This window comes from Panthera onca, chromosome F2 (assembly GCF_046562875.1).
Source record: "Panthera onca isolate mPanOnc1 chromosome F2, mPanOnc1 haplotype 2, whole genome shotgun sequence".
In the NCBI taxonomy this organism is placed as follows: domain Eukaryota; kingdom Metazoa; phylum Chordata; class Mammalia; order Carnivora; family Felidae; genus Panthera; species Panthera onca.
Genome location: NC_138356.1, coordinates 10,606,583 through 10,622,838, shown reverse-complemented (window position 1 = coordinate 10,622,838; position 16,256 = coordinate 10,606,583). Strand labels below are relative to the sequence as shown.

General features: G+C 42.1%; 1 protein-coding gene across 2 annotated transcripts in view; it reads left to right on the top strand.

The window, feature by feature from the left end:
- NSMAF (neutral sphingomyelinase activation associated factor) overlaps nt 1–16,256 on the top strand; it is a 60,689-nt gene that overhangs the window by 12,059 nt on the left and 32,374 nt on the right. For both annotated transcript variants that reach the window (XM_060610578.3, XM_060610579.3), the window contains exons 2-7: nt 5,550–5,639; nt 9,029–9,107; nt 9,205–9,272; nt 9,372–9,408; nt 13,217–13,267; nt 15,978–16,049. In XM_060610578.3, the coding sequence (XP_060466561.2) occupies nt 5,550–5,639; nt 9,029–9,107; nt 9,205–9,272; nt 9,372–9,408; nt 13,217–13,267; nt 15,978–16,049 (397 nt within the window). The remainder of the gene's footprint in view (nt 1–5,549; nt 5,640–9,028; nt 9,108–9,204; nt 9,273–9,371; nt 9,409–13,216; nt 13,268–15,977; nt 16,050–16,256) is intronic.

Below are 16,256 nucleotides of genomic sequence, written 5' to 3'. Positions count from 1 at the left end.
TCGTGATCTAGGAACTTTGAAAGGTGCAGAAAGAGCATACGTGCATAAGCAGGCTTCGTGCGACTTCTAGATCAGATGGATTGTTTATAAACCACTAGAAGAGGAAGTCGTTGCCACCGGTCTCTAGCACGAATCCACTGTAAAGTCACATCTTGCGAATCTCTTTTGACAGCATTCTGACTGGTCGGTCAGGAACACACAGTAGATTAGTTCATCTGAACTTCGTCAAAGAATAAGGTTTGTTCTCGTGATGTCTTTTAACAGAATCAAGAAGGGAGAAATTAATATTAGTATGACAGGTGGGATAATATGTGTGTGAGTGACTGTATTCAGACCGTCAAATGTCTTATTGGGGAAACATCTCTAATGGTGAGTCAAGGACTGTGTTCTCGCCTCGTTTGTTGAGCGTTTTTCTTAACATCCTCGTTTTCGGAGCCATTTTAGGAAGCTGACCCAAAATGCCCAGTTCGGTTAAACCAACTCTGTAACTGGGAGGGGCGCTGGAATCTAGCTTAATCCAAGCATGGTGTCAGGGTATCCAGAGTAGACATGGTAGATACAGGACTCTCGTGCCCCTTCCTGTGCCCGTGCACGCATCACTGAGGCCTCGGGGCCTTTTCTCCCATTGAGCACGTAACGCAATTCTCCTCAACACAGCGAAGCCTGTTGTACAGCTCCAACCGAGAGAACTAATCGACTAGAACAATCTTCTGGATCCATCGTGCATACTGTTCATCAGTGGAGTGTTGGGTAGGGGCCGAGTGGGCATGAACACAAGGTTGCCGTCAGGGCTGCCTAGGGTGAGCTTATTTTATGCTATTGGTTAAGTGTTGAATGGTATCCTTTAAAATTTAGGTGACATGAGGATGGGACAGCATCTTTTTCAAGAAAGTTAAGTTGCTGAGTGAGTGAATTTATCAGGAGAATCTGAAGAGCCCACCACACCTCTGTAAAGACAGATTAAACTGAGGAATCCCAGGGGCAGGGCCAAGAGCCTCGGAAAGAAATCATTTAAAGTTATAAAAGCGATTTCACAGAACCTTTTCCTCCAGGGGATGTGGTTTAAAAGTCATTGTTCAAAATACCACGAAACCTTATTGGAACCATTTTTACATACAAAAATTTTAAAGCAGGCATAACGAAACACTTCAGTAGAGAGAAAAATAAACTCAGAAAAATCCCTTCATCCTTTAACTTTAAATAATTTGGTTCTGTCCCTTTACCATGTGTTTTACGTTTCTTACAAAGTATGAAATGAAAAGTAAATGAAGCAGGATACAAGTTACTTAGCAAATGATGACTCCAGTTCTATAATGGTTGATACTATTTTTTTTAATTGTGGTAAAAAACACATAGCATAGTTTTACCGTCGTAACCATTTTCAAGTGTATAGTACAGTAGTGTTAAGTATGTTCACATTGTTGTGCAACAGATCTCTAGAACTTTTCCGTCTTGCAAACCGGGAGCTCTGTACCCACTGAAAAGCAACTCCCTGAAAAGCTGTTCTACTTTTCCCTTTACCGCCAGCTCCTAGCAACGGCCATTCTGTTTTTTCTTGGTGAGAGTTTGACTACCTCAGATGCTTCACATGAGTGGAATTTTGTAGTGTTTGTTTTTTTGTGACTGGCTTATTTCACTAGCATAATGGTTCATCCATGTTGTAGCATAAGACAGGACTTCCTTCTTTTTGAAAGCTGAATAATATTCCATTGTATGCATATATCCCATTTTCTTTATCCATTCATCATTGATGGACATTTAGGTTGTAAACAGCACTGCAGTGAGCCTGGTTATGCTCACTTGATACCTTGAGGTCCCCTTTTCCATTCTTTTGGATAAATACCCAGAAGTGGGACTGTGGATTGTGTGGTAGTTCTTTCTTTAATTTTTGAGAGAACCTCTACACTGTTTTCCATGCAGCTGCCCCATTTTACATTCCTGCCAGCAGTGGGCAAGGGTCCCCATTTCTCCACATCCTTGCCAACATTTGTTCTCCTCCTCCTCCTCCTTCCTGATGATTGATATTGGATATCTTTTCATATACTTTTCAGCCATTTGTATATCTTCTTTGGAGAAGTATCTATTAAAGTCCTTTGCTCATTCTTAAATTGGGTTAAGCTTTGTTGTTGAGCTGTAGGAGTTCTTTATATATTCTGAGTAGTAACTCCTTACCAGATATATGGTTTGCAAATATTCTTTCCAGTTCTTTAGGTTGTCTTCTCATTCTGTTGATTATTTTCTTTGCTGCACAGGAGTTTTTAAGTTTCAGGTGGTCACATTCATTTATTTTTGCTTTTGGTGTCCTGTCCAAGAAATCATTGCCAAATCAATCTCAAATGATCTTTAAAAGTGTTCCAAGGCCACACAATAAGAAAAGAACAGTCTTTTCATGGGGCGCCTGGGTGGCTCAGTCAGTTGAGCATCCAACTTTAGCTCAGGTCATGATCTCGGAGTCTGGGAGTTCGAGCCCTGCGTCGGGCTCTGTGCTGACAGCTCAGAGCCTGGAGCCTGCTTTGGGTTCTATGTCTCCCTCTCACTCTGCCCCTCCCTCGCTCACACTCTCTCTCTCAAAATAATAAGTAAATATTAAAAAAGTTTTTGAAGAAAGAAAAGGACAATGTTTTCAACAAATGGTGCTGGGAAAACTGGATTTCCACATGCAAAAGAATGAAGTTGGGCCCTTACTTTAAAATCGCATACAAAAATTAACTCGAGATGGATTGCAGGCCTAAAATGCAAGACCTGAAAGTACAAAACTCCTAGAAGACTTGGGGGGAAGCTTCATGACACTGGATTTGGCAATGATTTCTGCAGATCACTTTGGGTAGTATGGATGTTTTAACAATATTAAGGATAGGATTATATATGTATATATGTTTATTTTTCTTTTTAAAAAACTTAGTGTATAATATAATTATTCCACAAGCCTGTACGTTACTCGGTGCTCATCACAGGTGTGTTCTTAAATCCCTTTACCTATTTCAGCCACCCCCCAACCCCTCCCCTCTGGCAGTCACCAGTTCTCTGTATTTAAGAGTCTATTTTTTTCTTTGTCTCTTTATCCTGTATTCATTTGTTGTGTTTCTTAAATACCACATATGAGTGAAATCATATGGTATTTGTCTTTCTCTGATTAATTTCATGTAATTTAATACCCTCTAGATCCATCCATGTTGTGGCAAAGAATAGGGTTATATTTTAATAATTATATGGAAGAGCCGATTGTCTATGAAGGTTCTTTGTGCTTCATAGCAATAAAATTGTGCCATTGTCTTACTAAAGATACTTATCTTATTTTACCTTTTCTCTTAAGAGGAGGAGTGGGGACCAAGAAGGGGAAGGAAGGATTATATAGCTCCAGCCCAAGCAAAGGTTTTTAGGTCATTAAGACACAAGCTAAAAACAAGGGCCAAGGTAACTAGGAAGTATGTCTCTGATTTAAACCTTCGTGGCAATTATCTGAAGCATCAAAGGACTGTTCTAGCAATCCTAACTCTGGTGATTGTATTCAACTTCAGAATAAGAATTAATAGTGAGCATTTGCCTTTGAGCTCTGGCATTTTAGCCAATGATTAATTCTTGTTCATGGACTTAAAGACATAGAATAAATAGGCTAATAAAGAGTTACCTATGAGGATGGTAAAGCTGGTTCCTGCTGTCATTATTTTTAATTTATGAGTTATTTGTCTTTTGGTTCAGGTTTTCTTTGTAACGAGCAATGTCTTGTTGTCTGGATGTAATGGCTTTTTTGTAAGTATATTATAGGTTTTTGAGCTCCTGTTCTCTGTATTATGTCTAGAACTTCACATTGTGTTCTTCCGCTTGTTTTGCTCTAGTTCCTTCATGTTAGAGCCTGGTGATCTTGAGTTATCGATTCGTATTGAAGCATGAAGCATGTAATTCTGTGTCACTGTGGGCAGGCCCTTTCTGGTGGGCTCCAGTAAGGGATGATATTGTAGAGACCCGGCTCCTTCAAGTACTCCTATCCATAGGTCTTTTCTCTAAAGCTAGTCGGTTTTTTCCTAAAAATAATCTGCCAAACTGTTGCTTGGAGTGGTTATGTGTTCCTACTTTTTCCTTAATCACTCTCTTTTCACGCCGTACGTAGCCTTGCTCTCCACTGTGCTTGGTGTCTGCTTTGGAGCCTCTTACTCAGTTTTTGTCTAGAAAAACCTGTGCCAGAGCGAAGTAGGATAGGCATCAGGGGAGGAATCTGGGCTACTGACTCATCCAGACTTCGGGCCATGCCCCCCATGCTTCCTCCCTATCTTCTTGGTACCTGATTCCTGCAATTTCAGGACTTTTTGGAAGTCCTGTGACTTGAGTTGGTTTTCTACCGATTGGTATCTTCTACTGGAGGCATCTGCCGTTCTGGTTTCCGATCTCTGGCGAGTCCTCCCATCTGCTTTCCATTTCTTACATATTTGTTGCTCTTGTCTTTGTGACTCTTCAGTTTTCTTTGGTCTGAGGTCTTACAATTTAAAAAATATTTTCATTCACATGTTAGTGGAGCAGAGATAGACACACATTCTTGATCTGCTATGTATATCAGAGATACCTTCCTCCAACACACCAGACCTCCAGTCCCACACTGCCCGTGAGAGCTTTTCCTGACCCTGTAGAATGCCGCCAGTGTTGCCCGATGTCACCGCAGAACAGACAAAACACTTGCTTTCAGTTATTTGCCATGTGTTTATTTCTGTGGCCATACAACTGAATTCATACTTTTAAAGCACTTAAAACTTTTAAAAGATCTACATTTCAGTCCTCTTCTGTTCAGTTTACTTACTTACTCAACACCAAAGCATTGGACTGTATCTAAAGATCTGACTCTCAGAATCATATGATCTTGTAGAAGTCGTAAGATAAACCCAACTAACCAGAAGGTGGAACACTAGAACGGGAGGAGGGGTGCAGTCTGAAGGGGAGGTGGGGACGTCTGGTGGTCGGTCAGAGGAAACAAAGGATGAAAAAACTCCATAGATGGGAAAGCCCCAGGTTTTGTTCAGGCAAGAATAAGTTTTATTTCAAAAAATTGGGGGGTTCTCAGGCACCTGGGTGGCTCAGTCGGTTGAGCGTCCGACTTTGGCTCAGGTCATGGTCTTGCGGTCTGCGGGTTCGAGCCCCACATCGGGCTCTGTGCTGACAGCTCAGAGCCTGGAGCCTGCTTCGGATTCTGTGTCTCCCTCTCTCTCTGCCCCTCCCCTGCTCTTGCGCACGCTCTCTCTCTCTCTCTCAAAAGTAAATAAACATTTCAAAAAAAATTTAATATAAAATTTGGGGGTTCTCCTAAAGGAGTTAAAAAATCCACTTGTAAATAATTTTATTTGTGTTATTTTTGGCTTGGCCAGGTAGGTCTGTCTGTCGCTTTCTCCCAGTGACTAGAGAAGGGTTTCTGGTATAGGATCTACACTTAATAAGTACTTGTTGATTTAATGAATGGAAAAACGCTTTGAGAACAGATGCTTTAAATATTCTGCTTTCTTATACTTAAAAAAAATAATAAACATGAGGTTTCGTTTTGTTTGCTCTGGTTTTTCCAAATTTAGATTTTCCTTGCTCCTACTTAACTTGGAGGAATACTACTTTGAACAACATACAGCTAATCATATTCAGAGCAAAGGTGGTCACAACGAAAGGTAAGGAAGATTTTTGGATCTTTACAGAGTCACAGACCTTTTCCTTGCCTGATGTTTTAAAAATTAAATGTATGATCTTGCAGATTCTCCCCCCTTTTGTACTGGGAACATAATGAGAAAGGAGGCCTTACAAGTTGCTGTCATACTTCAGATTTTTCTAAAGCTAAGAAGTAGTGTGTATGAATTCCTCTAATATGGGTGCTTAAATCAGCTGGATAGGACTAGGCTTCATTATTCCATCTTTTTTTTTTTTTTCATGTGTCACTTTTGTACTTATACTCTCAATTATTTGGGTTATGGTGTTATAAGGTAATGATCATAAAACACCAGAGTGGCATAAAAATCAGTACTTTCAAAATGAATAATTTGATCTGAAGTAGAAGTGAAATCAGTTTTCTGAATATTGTAATAGTTACAGCTTATTGCTATAAAAACAGATTCAGTTTCTTTGGCCATACCTTTTGAAAGCTGTGTACAAAAATTTATAATGAAATTTTTTGTTTAAAATACCAACTTGAAATGCATAAAATCAGAGTTGTTGCAGCAAAGTTGTTTTTGCTTATGGTTTCCTTTGAGAGATGTCCCTTAACAAATACAGGCCACAACTTGAACATGCTTTGATACTAGTTAAATTCTTTAATATTTATTGTTCTTCAGGTTTTATTTTGAAAGGGCCATCAAAGCCGTGTGGTGTTTGTTTGGATACAACCTAAAGTGAAAATTACTTAGCTTTTTGTTTGGGAGAAGTGGCTAAGTCTAAGTCTGGGGCAGGAAGGGTACAAGTTGACCCTGGAGTGTCTGTCCTATTGGGGAGGAAGGCAGGCATCAGAAACTACTGTGCATTGAATGTCTGTTTCCTTAGCATTCAAATTAGATAATTACTATTCCTTGAAAGTAAGACCTTGTTTTCTTACTTCCGGAATTTTGCTCATATTCTTTTCCTTAATTTCATACCTTTGTTTTTCCTCCCAATACTCCTCTGCCCTATATCATAACAATGTCTTGCTTAAAATTAAGTACGGTAAAACCTTGATTTGTGAGCGTAATTCATTCTGGGAACATACTTGTAATCCAAAGCATTTGTACATTAAAGCAAATTTCCCCATAAGAAATAACAGAAACTCAGATGATTCATTCCACAACCCAAAAATATTCCTATAAAAATGATTACAATACTGTAATATTATATAAAATAATAAAGAAAATACAACATCTAAAGAAAAATATATTAACCTGCACTTACCCTTGAAAACCTTTGTGACTGGTGTGAGGGAGACAAGAGAGAGGAGGGTTATTGTGTAGGACAACTTTCACTATCACTAACGGATGTTGACTACAGTACAGTATTAATAAATTCTTGCCATGTACTGTATTTAATGTAACCGGCAATAAGGCTGCAGAGGAGAGGGTCTCTATCTGCGGGTAGCCTGACCTAGAATGAAGCAAAGCGTTCCTAAGCTGACTCTCCTGGAAAAGCAAAGGACTATGCTGTGAAGTGACAAAAAATACCCTAGTGCCCGTTGCGGGCACCTTCCAACATTCTGAAAAATCACTGATTTCTGCCGAACACCGTGGCTTGAGACCGAGCATCCGTGGGGAGACGATCACCCACGATCCCGTAGAGAGCGAGAAAGAGAGACAGAGAGAGAGAAAAGAACCATTGGGTCAGTGGTGATCATGTGATGTTCGGCGTCATGTACTATTCATATTGCAAGACGTTGCTCGTTTATCAAGTTAAAATTCATTAGAAATGTTTGCTCGTCTGGCAGAACGCTTGCAGAACAAGTTACAACCCAAGGTTTTACTGTACGTTTGTTTCTTATTAAAACACACATGTAAGCTAGCAAACTGAAACCTATTTTTCTACGTTTTAAGTTACCATTAGAGTACATTGGTATAATCCACGGAAGTGAATTCGGTGATATCTAGCAGCATGGCATGTGCATTAACCTGTTGATCTAGCAAGGCTGCTTCTAGGAAGCTGTCTCAGGGGTACCGTGGGAAATATATAAATGGATCCATGAACAGGGTTATTTACCATAACGTTGCTTGTAATAGCAAAATACTGGAAAGAGTCCAGTGACTGAAGAAGTTGTGCATAGTGCTGTGGAGTTGTCTCCGGCATGCATTCAGTGCAAAAAGTGAAGGGCAGAATACTGGGTACTGTATGCTATCTTTCACATAAGAATGGAAGGAAATAATTTTTTGGCTATATTTTTTAAAAATTAAAAATTTTTTAAATTACACATTTTAAAAAGCATAAACTAAAAGGTAATGAAAATGATTACACAGAAGAAGGAGCGATGGGGGAATAATATAAAATGACAACTAGACTTCTCTGAGTGTCCCTTATTTTATATCCTTTGCTTTTGGAACTATAGAAATATTTTGCATAAATTTTTTTTAACATTTATTCGTTTTTTGAGAGACAAAGAGAGACAGAGAGTGGGGGGCGGGGGGTGGCGCAGAGAGCAAGGGAGACACAGAATCCGAAAAGCAGGCTCCAGGCTCTGAGCTGTCCTCACAGAGCCCGATGTGGGGCTCGAACTCACAGACTGTGAGATCATGACCTGAGCTGAAGTCGGACACTCAACCGACTGAGCCACCCAGGCGCCCCCTACCCATATTTTAATATAGAATTGAACTTCAGAAGAAACAGCAAATCCTAAAAATGAAAAGAAAATGAAGCAAATGAACTTAACTACATATAAGTTGAGGGGTAACTACAGTAATTTGTGTCTCTGGTGAGATGCAGCCTGAGTAGAAAAAGAATTGCAAAAAAGGTGGCAAATGTTTTAGTAGTAATATTGTTGTTAGTATTTTTGGTATTATTATTTTGAAACTTCGTTATTCACACACGCACGTAGATTTATGTGAAGCAAATGAGTAGTATGTTGATGCTGTGACAGAGACTTTGAGTACGAAAGAGATACAAATCCAATCGTAAAGGAGTTAAGTTAAAAGCCTGATCTTACTTTTGAATTGGAAACATTTATGTGGATTCATACACTTTTCTTTTAAAAGAAAGCATTTTCTAGCTCTCCCCTCAGAAAAGTAAGAATCAAGCAGTTTTCCTGCTTTCTCTGTACAACTTGTACTTTTAGGGTAACCAGATCGCAGATAAATACTGTCAAGTTGTTCTCTATTAATGAATTCTAGATAATAAACACAGAAAGAATGATAAAAATTTCAGTTCCTAATGAGCAATGGGATCAGGATGGCCAACTATGGCCCCGGGTTCAAAATCTGGCCTGCCACTTCTCTTAAATTGCATTGTTGTTCTTTTAGTTAATGGTTTGGCTATGTACTTTCTAGTTAAAATGTATTCTAGTTCTTTGGTGACTTCTGTTATGTTCGTGAGCAATAATCCTTTGTATTTTGATCCCTAGGAAAATCAGAGGCTCCTTAAAAATATGTTCAAAATCAGTTATTTTTGAACCAGATGCAATATCCCAGCCCATCATTAAGGTAAATGCATCTTAAATGTGAACAGAGACATTCCTACTCTTTGTGTATATCTTACCTTTGCTTATTTTTATAATGTTTCTCCCTCAATTTTATCCAGATTCCTTTGAGAGATTGTATAAAAATAGGAAAACATGAAGAAAATGGATCTAGTAGACACTTTACAAAGTATGTCTTTGTCAGTAACTTTTTCTGTAACAGTGAAACTATTAATTTTACTTCTGCCAAAAAATTCTGTATATTTAATGACTTTTATCTGCGTTGTAGGGCAAAATCTGGGGCGATTTCACTCCTTTTCAGTCAGGTAAGAAGCACATAGTGAATATTTTTTTCTTAACCTGAGTAAAAACACGCACACACCATTTTGGGTTGTTTTAGCACAGTGAAATTATTGGTAGAAATCTCAGACGAAGACTGCTGGAATAGATCTTTAAATGCTTTTAATATTGAACCATTGAGAAATATTCTCAAAATTTTTTATTTATTTTTGAGAGAGAGAGAGAGCGAGCGCACAAGCGGGGGAGGGGCAGAGAGAGAGGGAGACACAGAATCCGGAGTAGGCTCCAGGCTCTGAGCCGTCAGCCCAGAGCCCGATGCGGGGCTCGAACCCACGAACCGTGAGATCGTGACCTGAGCCGAAGTCGGACACGTAACTGGCTGAGCCACCAGGGGCCCCGAGAAATATATTTTTTTAAAGCTGTGATCACTAATGAGATCCTTAATGTTTATAAAGTCGTGTGATGCCCGCAGGCTTGTGGTTTCGTCCTGAGGATCATGATGGTGTCCGTGGGTTGAGATGAAACCACCGCAGCCCCCCCCTCGTCCCCTCCTCCCCCCAGGCCTCCTGGCCACTTAGTCGGTGGGGGCCAGCAGCACAGCACTGAAGTAGGATCTCGGCTTGACTCATGGTGACAGCAGGCCACCAGCTCAGGATGTGCCGGCTTGTACAGTGATGAGGCTTGGGGTCATGACCTCTTACTCATTCCAGATGTATTCCGTGTACAATGATGTACCCAGTGCCGTGCTTACTGCCAGCAACACAGAGAAAATTAAAATACGGTTTTTCTCCCATCATATACTTAGTTCGTTCATAGATTTTTTTTTTTTTTTTTTTTAACTTATAAATAAGAAAGGAGTCAAGGGCCTCTCCCACTTGCTTTTTGCTCTGGATTTTACCTTTTTTATCTTTAAAATGAGAGGGTTAGAGATCACGTTGCCCCAACTGTCTGCAGAGGCCTAGTTCCATGAAGTGGATTTTCTCAAAGGGAAATCATTCCACGGTCAAGTAAGCGTAGGAGGGACATGATTGGAGCAGAGGCTGCTCCGGTGGGTTTTTTTCAGATCACCTACCCCTTCTGTTCATGGAACAGTTTTTTTTTTTTTTTTAAGTTTATTCATTTATTTTGAGAGAGAGAGCGAGCAAGGGAGGGGCAGAGAGAGAGGGAGAGAGAGAATCCCAAGCAGGCTCTGTGCCCAGCACAGAGCCCGACATGGGGCTCAAACTCACGAACTGTGAGATCATGACCGGAGCCAAGATCAAGACTTAGACACTTAGCCGACTGAGCCATCCAGGAGGCCCCATGGAACACTTTTTAATGTGTATTGAAAAGTGTTTTATGAAAGCAGGGAGATAAACAGATGAGGTGATTTTCTAGGTCTACCTTCCATGATTCAGTTAGTTTCCAGGAAGAAAACATTTGAAACCAGCCTATCTTTGACTTCCTGTTGTTTTACCTGGTATAAATGAAAACAGTTAAAGCCATCTATTACTTTGGAGGTGGGGTGGGGGGAACACCATAATTCTGGCCTGCACCTGTGCTCTCATTATTTCTGTAGTATCATCCTACATCATAGCTTTGTTCTAGAAAGTCCACTTCTTGAAAGGAAGAGGTACTTTCTCAATTGGAAGCGTGGTTTCCATTATACAAATGATCCATTTTAGTCATTTACAGACTTAGTAGCAGAGGTCTCGTGTCAGACTAACTCAAAATCAGCTTAAGTATACAATTAAAAGCAGCTCAACTTTTGTGGCTTTTGATTACTTTAAGAGGTCACACTTGTTTCAGAACTATGTTATGGTTCTTTAGGCTTTAGAGAGTAGGTGTTTGTGTAAATAATAGTTTTTATTCATGCATTTATATATTCAGTATATATATTCACGGCTTTGAAGGCATAGGGAAGAATAAAGTATTCAAAGCCCCTCTCCCCATGGACTTTACTGTTTGATGGGGGCAACAGACAATAAGCAGACATCTTCTGTACTGAAGAAAATGCAAACAGGACAAAAGAATTGAGAATGATGAGGAAGCAGGAGCTGCTTTAGAGAGAATGGGCAGCGGTGCCTGGCCGCAAAGGCACATGGGAAGGCACACCACTCAGAAGGGCTGAGGGAATGAGCCAGGCAGCTGCCGAGTGGTGGGGGCCTGAGAGGCGAAGGTCCTGGCAGGTGGCAGGCTCAGTGTGGGTGAACGTGCCTGGGGCGAGGGATGAAGGGCAGCGGGGAAGGGAGGTGGAGCAGTGGTGGGCTCTGTGTCACGGAGGCCCTGTGGGGTAATAAGCAGTCCACATAAAGCACAAAAGAGAATAAATAACCCCTGCCAGCTGAGTTGTGTGTGTTGGTAAATCTCTTGGAGGCTGGGTAGGGAATGTGCTGTAGGGGGCATGAGCGGAAGCAAGGAGAGCCTTGAGGGGTATTGAGAACCTGGAGGTTTTAGTCCAGGATGGTAGCAATGGGAGGGTGAGAGGTGGCCAGTGTCTGGATACATGCTGAAGAAAAACCTAACAGGTGTACTGATGGGTTCGTTGCAAGGTACAAAGGAGAACAGTCAGGAATGACCCCCAAAAAGGTGGATAGCAAGGCCCTTCATTGCTGTCAAGGAGCCTGGGGAAGAGCAGGCTCTGTTGAGAAGGTGACCTCCGAGAGGAAAAGTCTGCCGGGCCTCGGGAGCATTGGTCTGGGTTTCAGGGAGAAGGCTGAGGCGACAGACATAAGCTGGGTGAAGCCCTGGGCCTGGATGAGGTTTCTAGGGGCCGGGTGTACACAGAGGGGCCTGAGGACTAGACCCAGCAAGTCTGCCTTGGGAGGTTGGGAAGAGAGAGGGTCTGAAGGAAGACAGAAGGGGTAGCGGGCGAGGCCACGGAGGGCTGGGAGCCGGTGGCTGGAAGCCAGCTGGACAGCTGCTTCAGGAAGAGCCATCCTGAGCTCCGAGAAACAGAACCCAGGAAATGCTCAGAACAGACCCTTGAGTTTGGTGACCTGGAGATCTGGTGCACCTTTTATGACCTCAGGAGTGGATTCACCCCTGTAATGTGTGATGTGGCTAAAAACCCACCCAGGGCCCAAGAGAAAGTACCGTCAGCTCTTGCAAAGAGTTTTGCCACAAAAAGGAACAGAAACAGTAAAATGAGGATATAAGACCCAAGGGAGGGTTCTTATCTCTTGTTTGTTTCAAATGTGAGAAAGTACAGCAAGCGTTATCACCATAGGAGCCGAGTGTCTGAACAGCTGGCAGGTGGAGGGAGGTCTACATTTTGTGGCCTAGTAGAGTGACCGCTTCTGAGGGCCCGGGCACACCCATCATCATGGCAGGAGGGAAGGCAGGGAGACGGGTAGGGCTCCATGTTGACGGCCCTGGTGGGTGGCATTGCTCCTTGGACATGGTTGCTAACATACAGTGTAGGCAGGTGACCAGTGCGTGTAAGACACCCTATGCCCAGATCACCTACAGAGAAGGGAAGTTTCTTTATGTTAATAAGCATATCTCATACCACAGTGACTTTGTTTTACCCGTTTCTTAGAAAATTGGCACTTCGATTAGCTTCCTTCCTCTTTCTGCTTGGTTACTGGGTACAGGTCATGACATTCGTAAAACATCTTGGGGATTTTACTTACCCGGCAGTGATTGCTACCTTGCTGCCTTGATGAATCCCTTTTTAAAATTTGTTATCCTAACACTACAACTTTAAAGCCATACTAAGAGCAATGCAAGTGCTTTTGGAAATAGAGATTATGTTCACACTGCTTTAAATTTGATGCATAATATCTTAATTTATAGTAACTTATTACTGAGAATTTTTAATTATCTCACACGTAATTGATTTGTCCTTCTCAGGTATATTTCATTAAAGAACACAATATTGTTGCGCCGTATAAAATAGAAAGGGTAAGTAAAGCTTTTCATTTATTCCCGGCACTTTATATAGTGATTTTAAGCAGTAAGATTTTGTGATTTTATTAACATCTTTAATCGAATAGAAGAATAATAAAGAGTATTTAAAGCTTGTTACCAGCAGTTATAACAGAATTACCCAAGGGAGCCATAGCCTTTAGTCCAAGAGATTTCAATAAATTTTTGACTTAAAAAAATAAATGTGTCTAATAGGGGGGAGAAATAAAGCTTAAATTATTAGATTAGCAATTGAAATCAGAATGTGTGTCATTTATAAGGTTATTTGCTAACTGTATTTTTTAAAATGTTTAAGAAATATTTATAGGATATAAAATGCCCTTGAGAGCTGAATAATAATTTATAAATTGTCTTAATTGAGAGAGCTATGAGTATACTTACATACATTTCTGGTTTTCCAGGCCTTGTCAAGGAAGCATAGGCATCACATTTAACCGTTCTGTACATCACTTCATTCTTTGGCTTCAGCTTAATATATAGTAAAGGGGTAACTCCTACCAAAAGAGGGTTTTTACGGGACCTGCATTCAGGCTGGTGCTCTGCACATGGACACCACCGTGAATGAGGAAGAGCCACCCTCTCGGAGCAAACAGCCCCACAGGCTAAACCTCCGTCTGTCATAGGCCAGCCTGCAGTGTCTCAGCACTCGGGGAACTCGCAGACTACATGCTGTGGCTTTGAGGTTTATGCACAAGAAACACTGGCATTTACCAGTCAGAAACTGTAGATATGAGATTTAATTGCTCTCCACTGGTGCTGTTGGCATTTGGGGAAGGATGGTTCTTAATGGTGTGGGGGCATCCCTCACACTGCAGGTATAGACACCCTACTCACTGTTCCCCCTGGTGTTGAGTAGGACCTCAATGCACTGGGGTAGTAGGAACCCCCCCTGCCCATCCCCCCCCCCCCCCCCCCCCGCCAAGTTGAGACCACTGCCTGGGGTACTCTCCCTCCCATCGCTCTCCTGATATCCACAAAGCTGTTCTTGGTCCATTGAGAAGTTATGTAAAAGGAGATGAGGGAGGTTTCCGAAGCAGAGAAGCTCTGTTGCTTCAGCGTAAACTGGGTGTGATTTTCAGATTGAAAAAGAGGGATAGTGACATCGGTGGTGACCATGAGAGATGGCGGAATAGGAAGCCCTGGTTCCTCTCATGGAGACCCTGATTCAGTCAACAATACATGGACCACCAGTGCCTTTTGTGACAAACCTGGAAACCAGTTAAGAGGCCCTGCACCCCAGGTTAGCATGGAAACAGCCCCACTGAAGCCAATAGGGATGTTTGTAACATCCTTTCAATATAGTCCCGCCCCCAATACCGTACCGCGTGACGGGAGGGAACTGGCAGCTCCTTCCGGGAGAAGACAGGACCGTGTCCAACCGTGTGTCCGGGACTGTGTTCTGACTGTTGGGGTGGCTGCCCGAGGGACTGGCTTCAGTGTTGCCTGTGTTGGAGCGGTGACAGGACCCAGCATGCTCTAGATGCCTGGGGCCACCGACCACAAGGAAAAGCTGGGCATCAGGCTGCCGCTCCAGGGACCTGTGGTGCAGCAGACGGAGGACAGTGCAGCCCAGCAGATGCTCCCTCAGGGCTAAGAGGAGAGAATGTGACAAATCACATTAACCATCACAGGAGATATTCACCTGCCCTCTGAGCACCTAAATGTTTGAAGCAAACATTGACAGAATTGAAGGGAGAAATTGATAGCAACACAATAAAAATAGAAGATCTCAATGCCCCACTTCCTTTTTTTTTTTTTTTTTTAATGTTTCTTTATTTTGAGAAAGAGCACACAGTCGGGGAGGGGCAGAGAGAGAGAGAGAGGGAGAGAGAGAAAATCCCAAGTAGGCAAGTAGGCTCTGTGCTGTCAGTGTAGAACCTGACGCAGGGCTCGATCTCACGAACTGTGTGTGAGATCATGACCTGAGCCAAAATCAAGAGTTGGATGCTTAACCGGGTGCCCCTCGATGCCCCACTTTCAATAATAGGTAGAGCATCCAGACAGAAGGTCAGTTAGGAAACAGAGGATCTGAACAACAGTATAGACCAGATGAACCTAAGAGACATACAGAGAACACTCCACCCAACAGCAGCAGAATACACATTCTTCTCAGGAGCACAAGGAACATTCCCTAGGACATAGCACATGTCAGGTCACAAAACGAATTTAAGAAGATTGAAGTCATACCAGACATCTTTTCTGACCGTGGTGGACTAAAACTAGAAATACATAGCAGAAGGCAAGTTCACAGGCGTTACCAGCAACGACCAGTGGGTCAAAGAAGAAATGGGGCAATTAAAAAACACCTCGAGACAAAATCGAAAACGGAACATGCCTAAACTTACAGGATGCGGCAAAAGCTGTACTGAGGGGGAAGTTTCTAGTGATACGTACCTACAGTAAGGGAAGGAAACATCTCAGATTTAAAAACCTAACTACACACCTCGAGAAATGAGAGAAAACAGCCAACTGAGTCCAAAGTTGGCAGAAGGGAAGAAATAATAAATGTAGCAGTAATGTCTGGCAGGGTCTGCTCCTGCCCCCTCCCCCACCCCCCAGCTCTCATTCCAGGGGGAGGAGCCGGCAGACGCGGGCACAGCCCAGCAGAGGCATTGCAAATGTTCCTAAAGTAGTATGGTTGGGCTTCTTCTCTTCCCTTGATTTGATTTGTTTCCCTTCTTCTTAGGGCACAATGGAGTACGTTTTTGAATTGGATGTTTCAGGGAAAGTGGAAGATGTCGTGGAAACGTTGCTTCAGGTAAGCCAGCGCCTTCCTCGGGCATTCCCTGGGCAGAGAATTCAAAGCACGCTTAGGCAGAAACTTAAAAAAAGAAAAAAAAATCTTATTTATACATCTCTCTAAAACCATAATTTCTTTTCTAAATATGAAGCAGATTTACTTGAATATGTTGCATTTGAACACTGTATGTTAGGAAGAAGTCACAGATGTATCAGAAGTGATCTT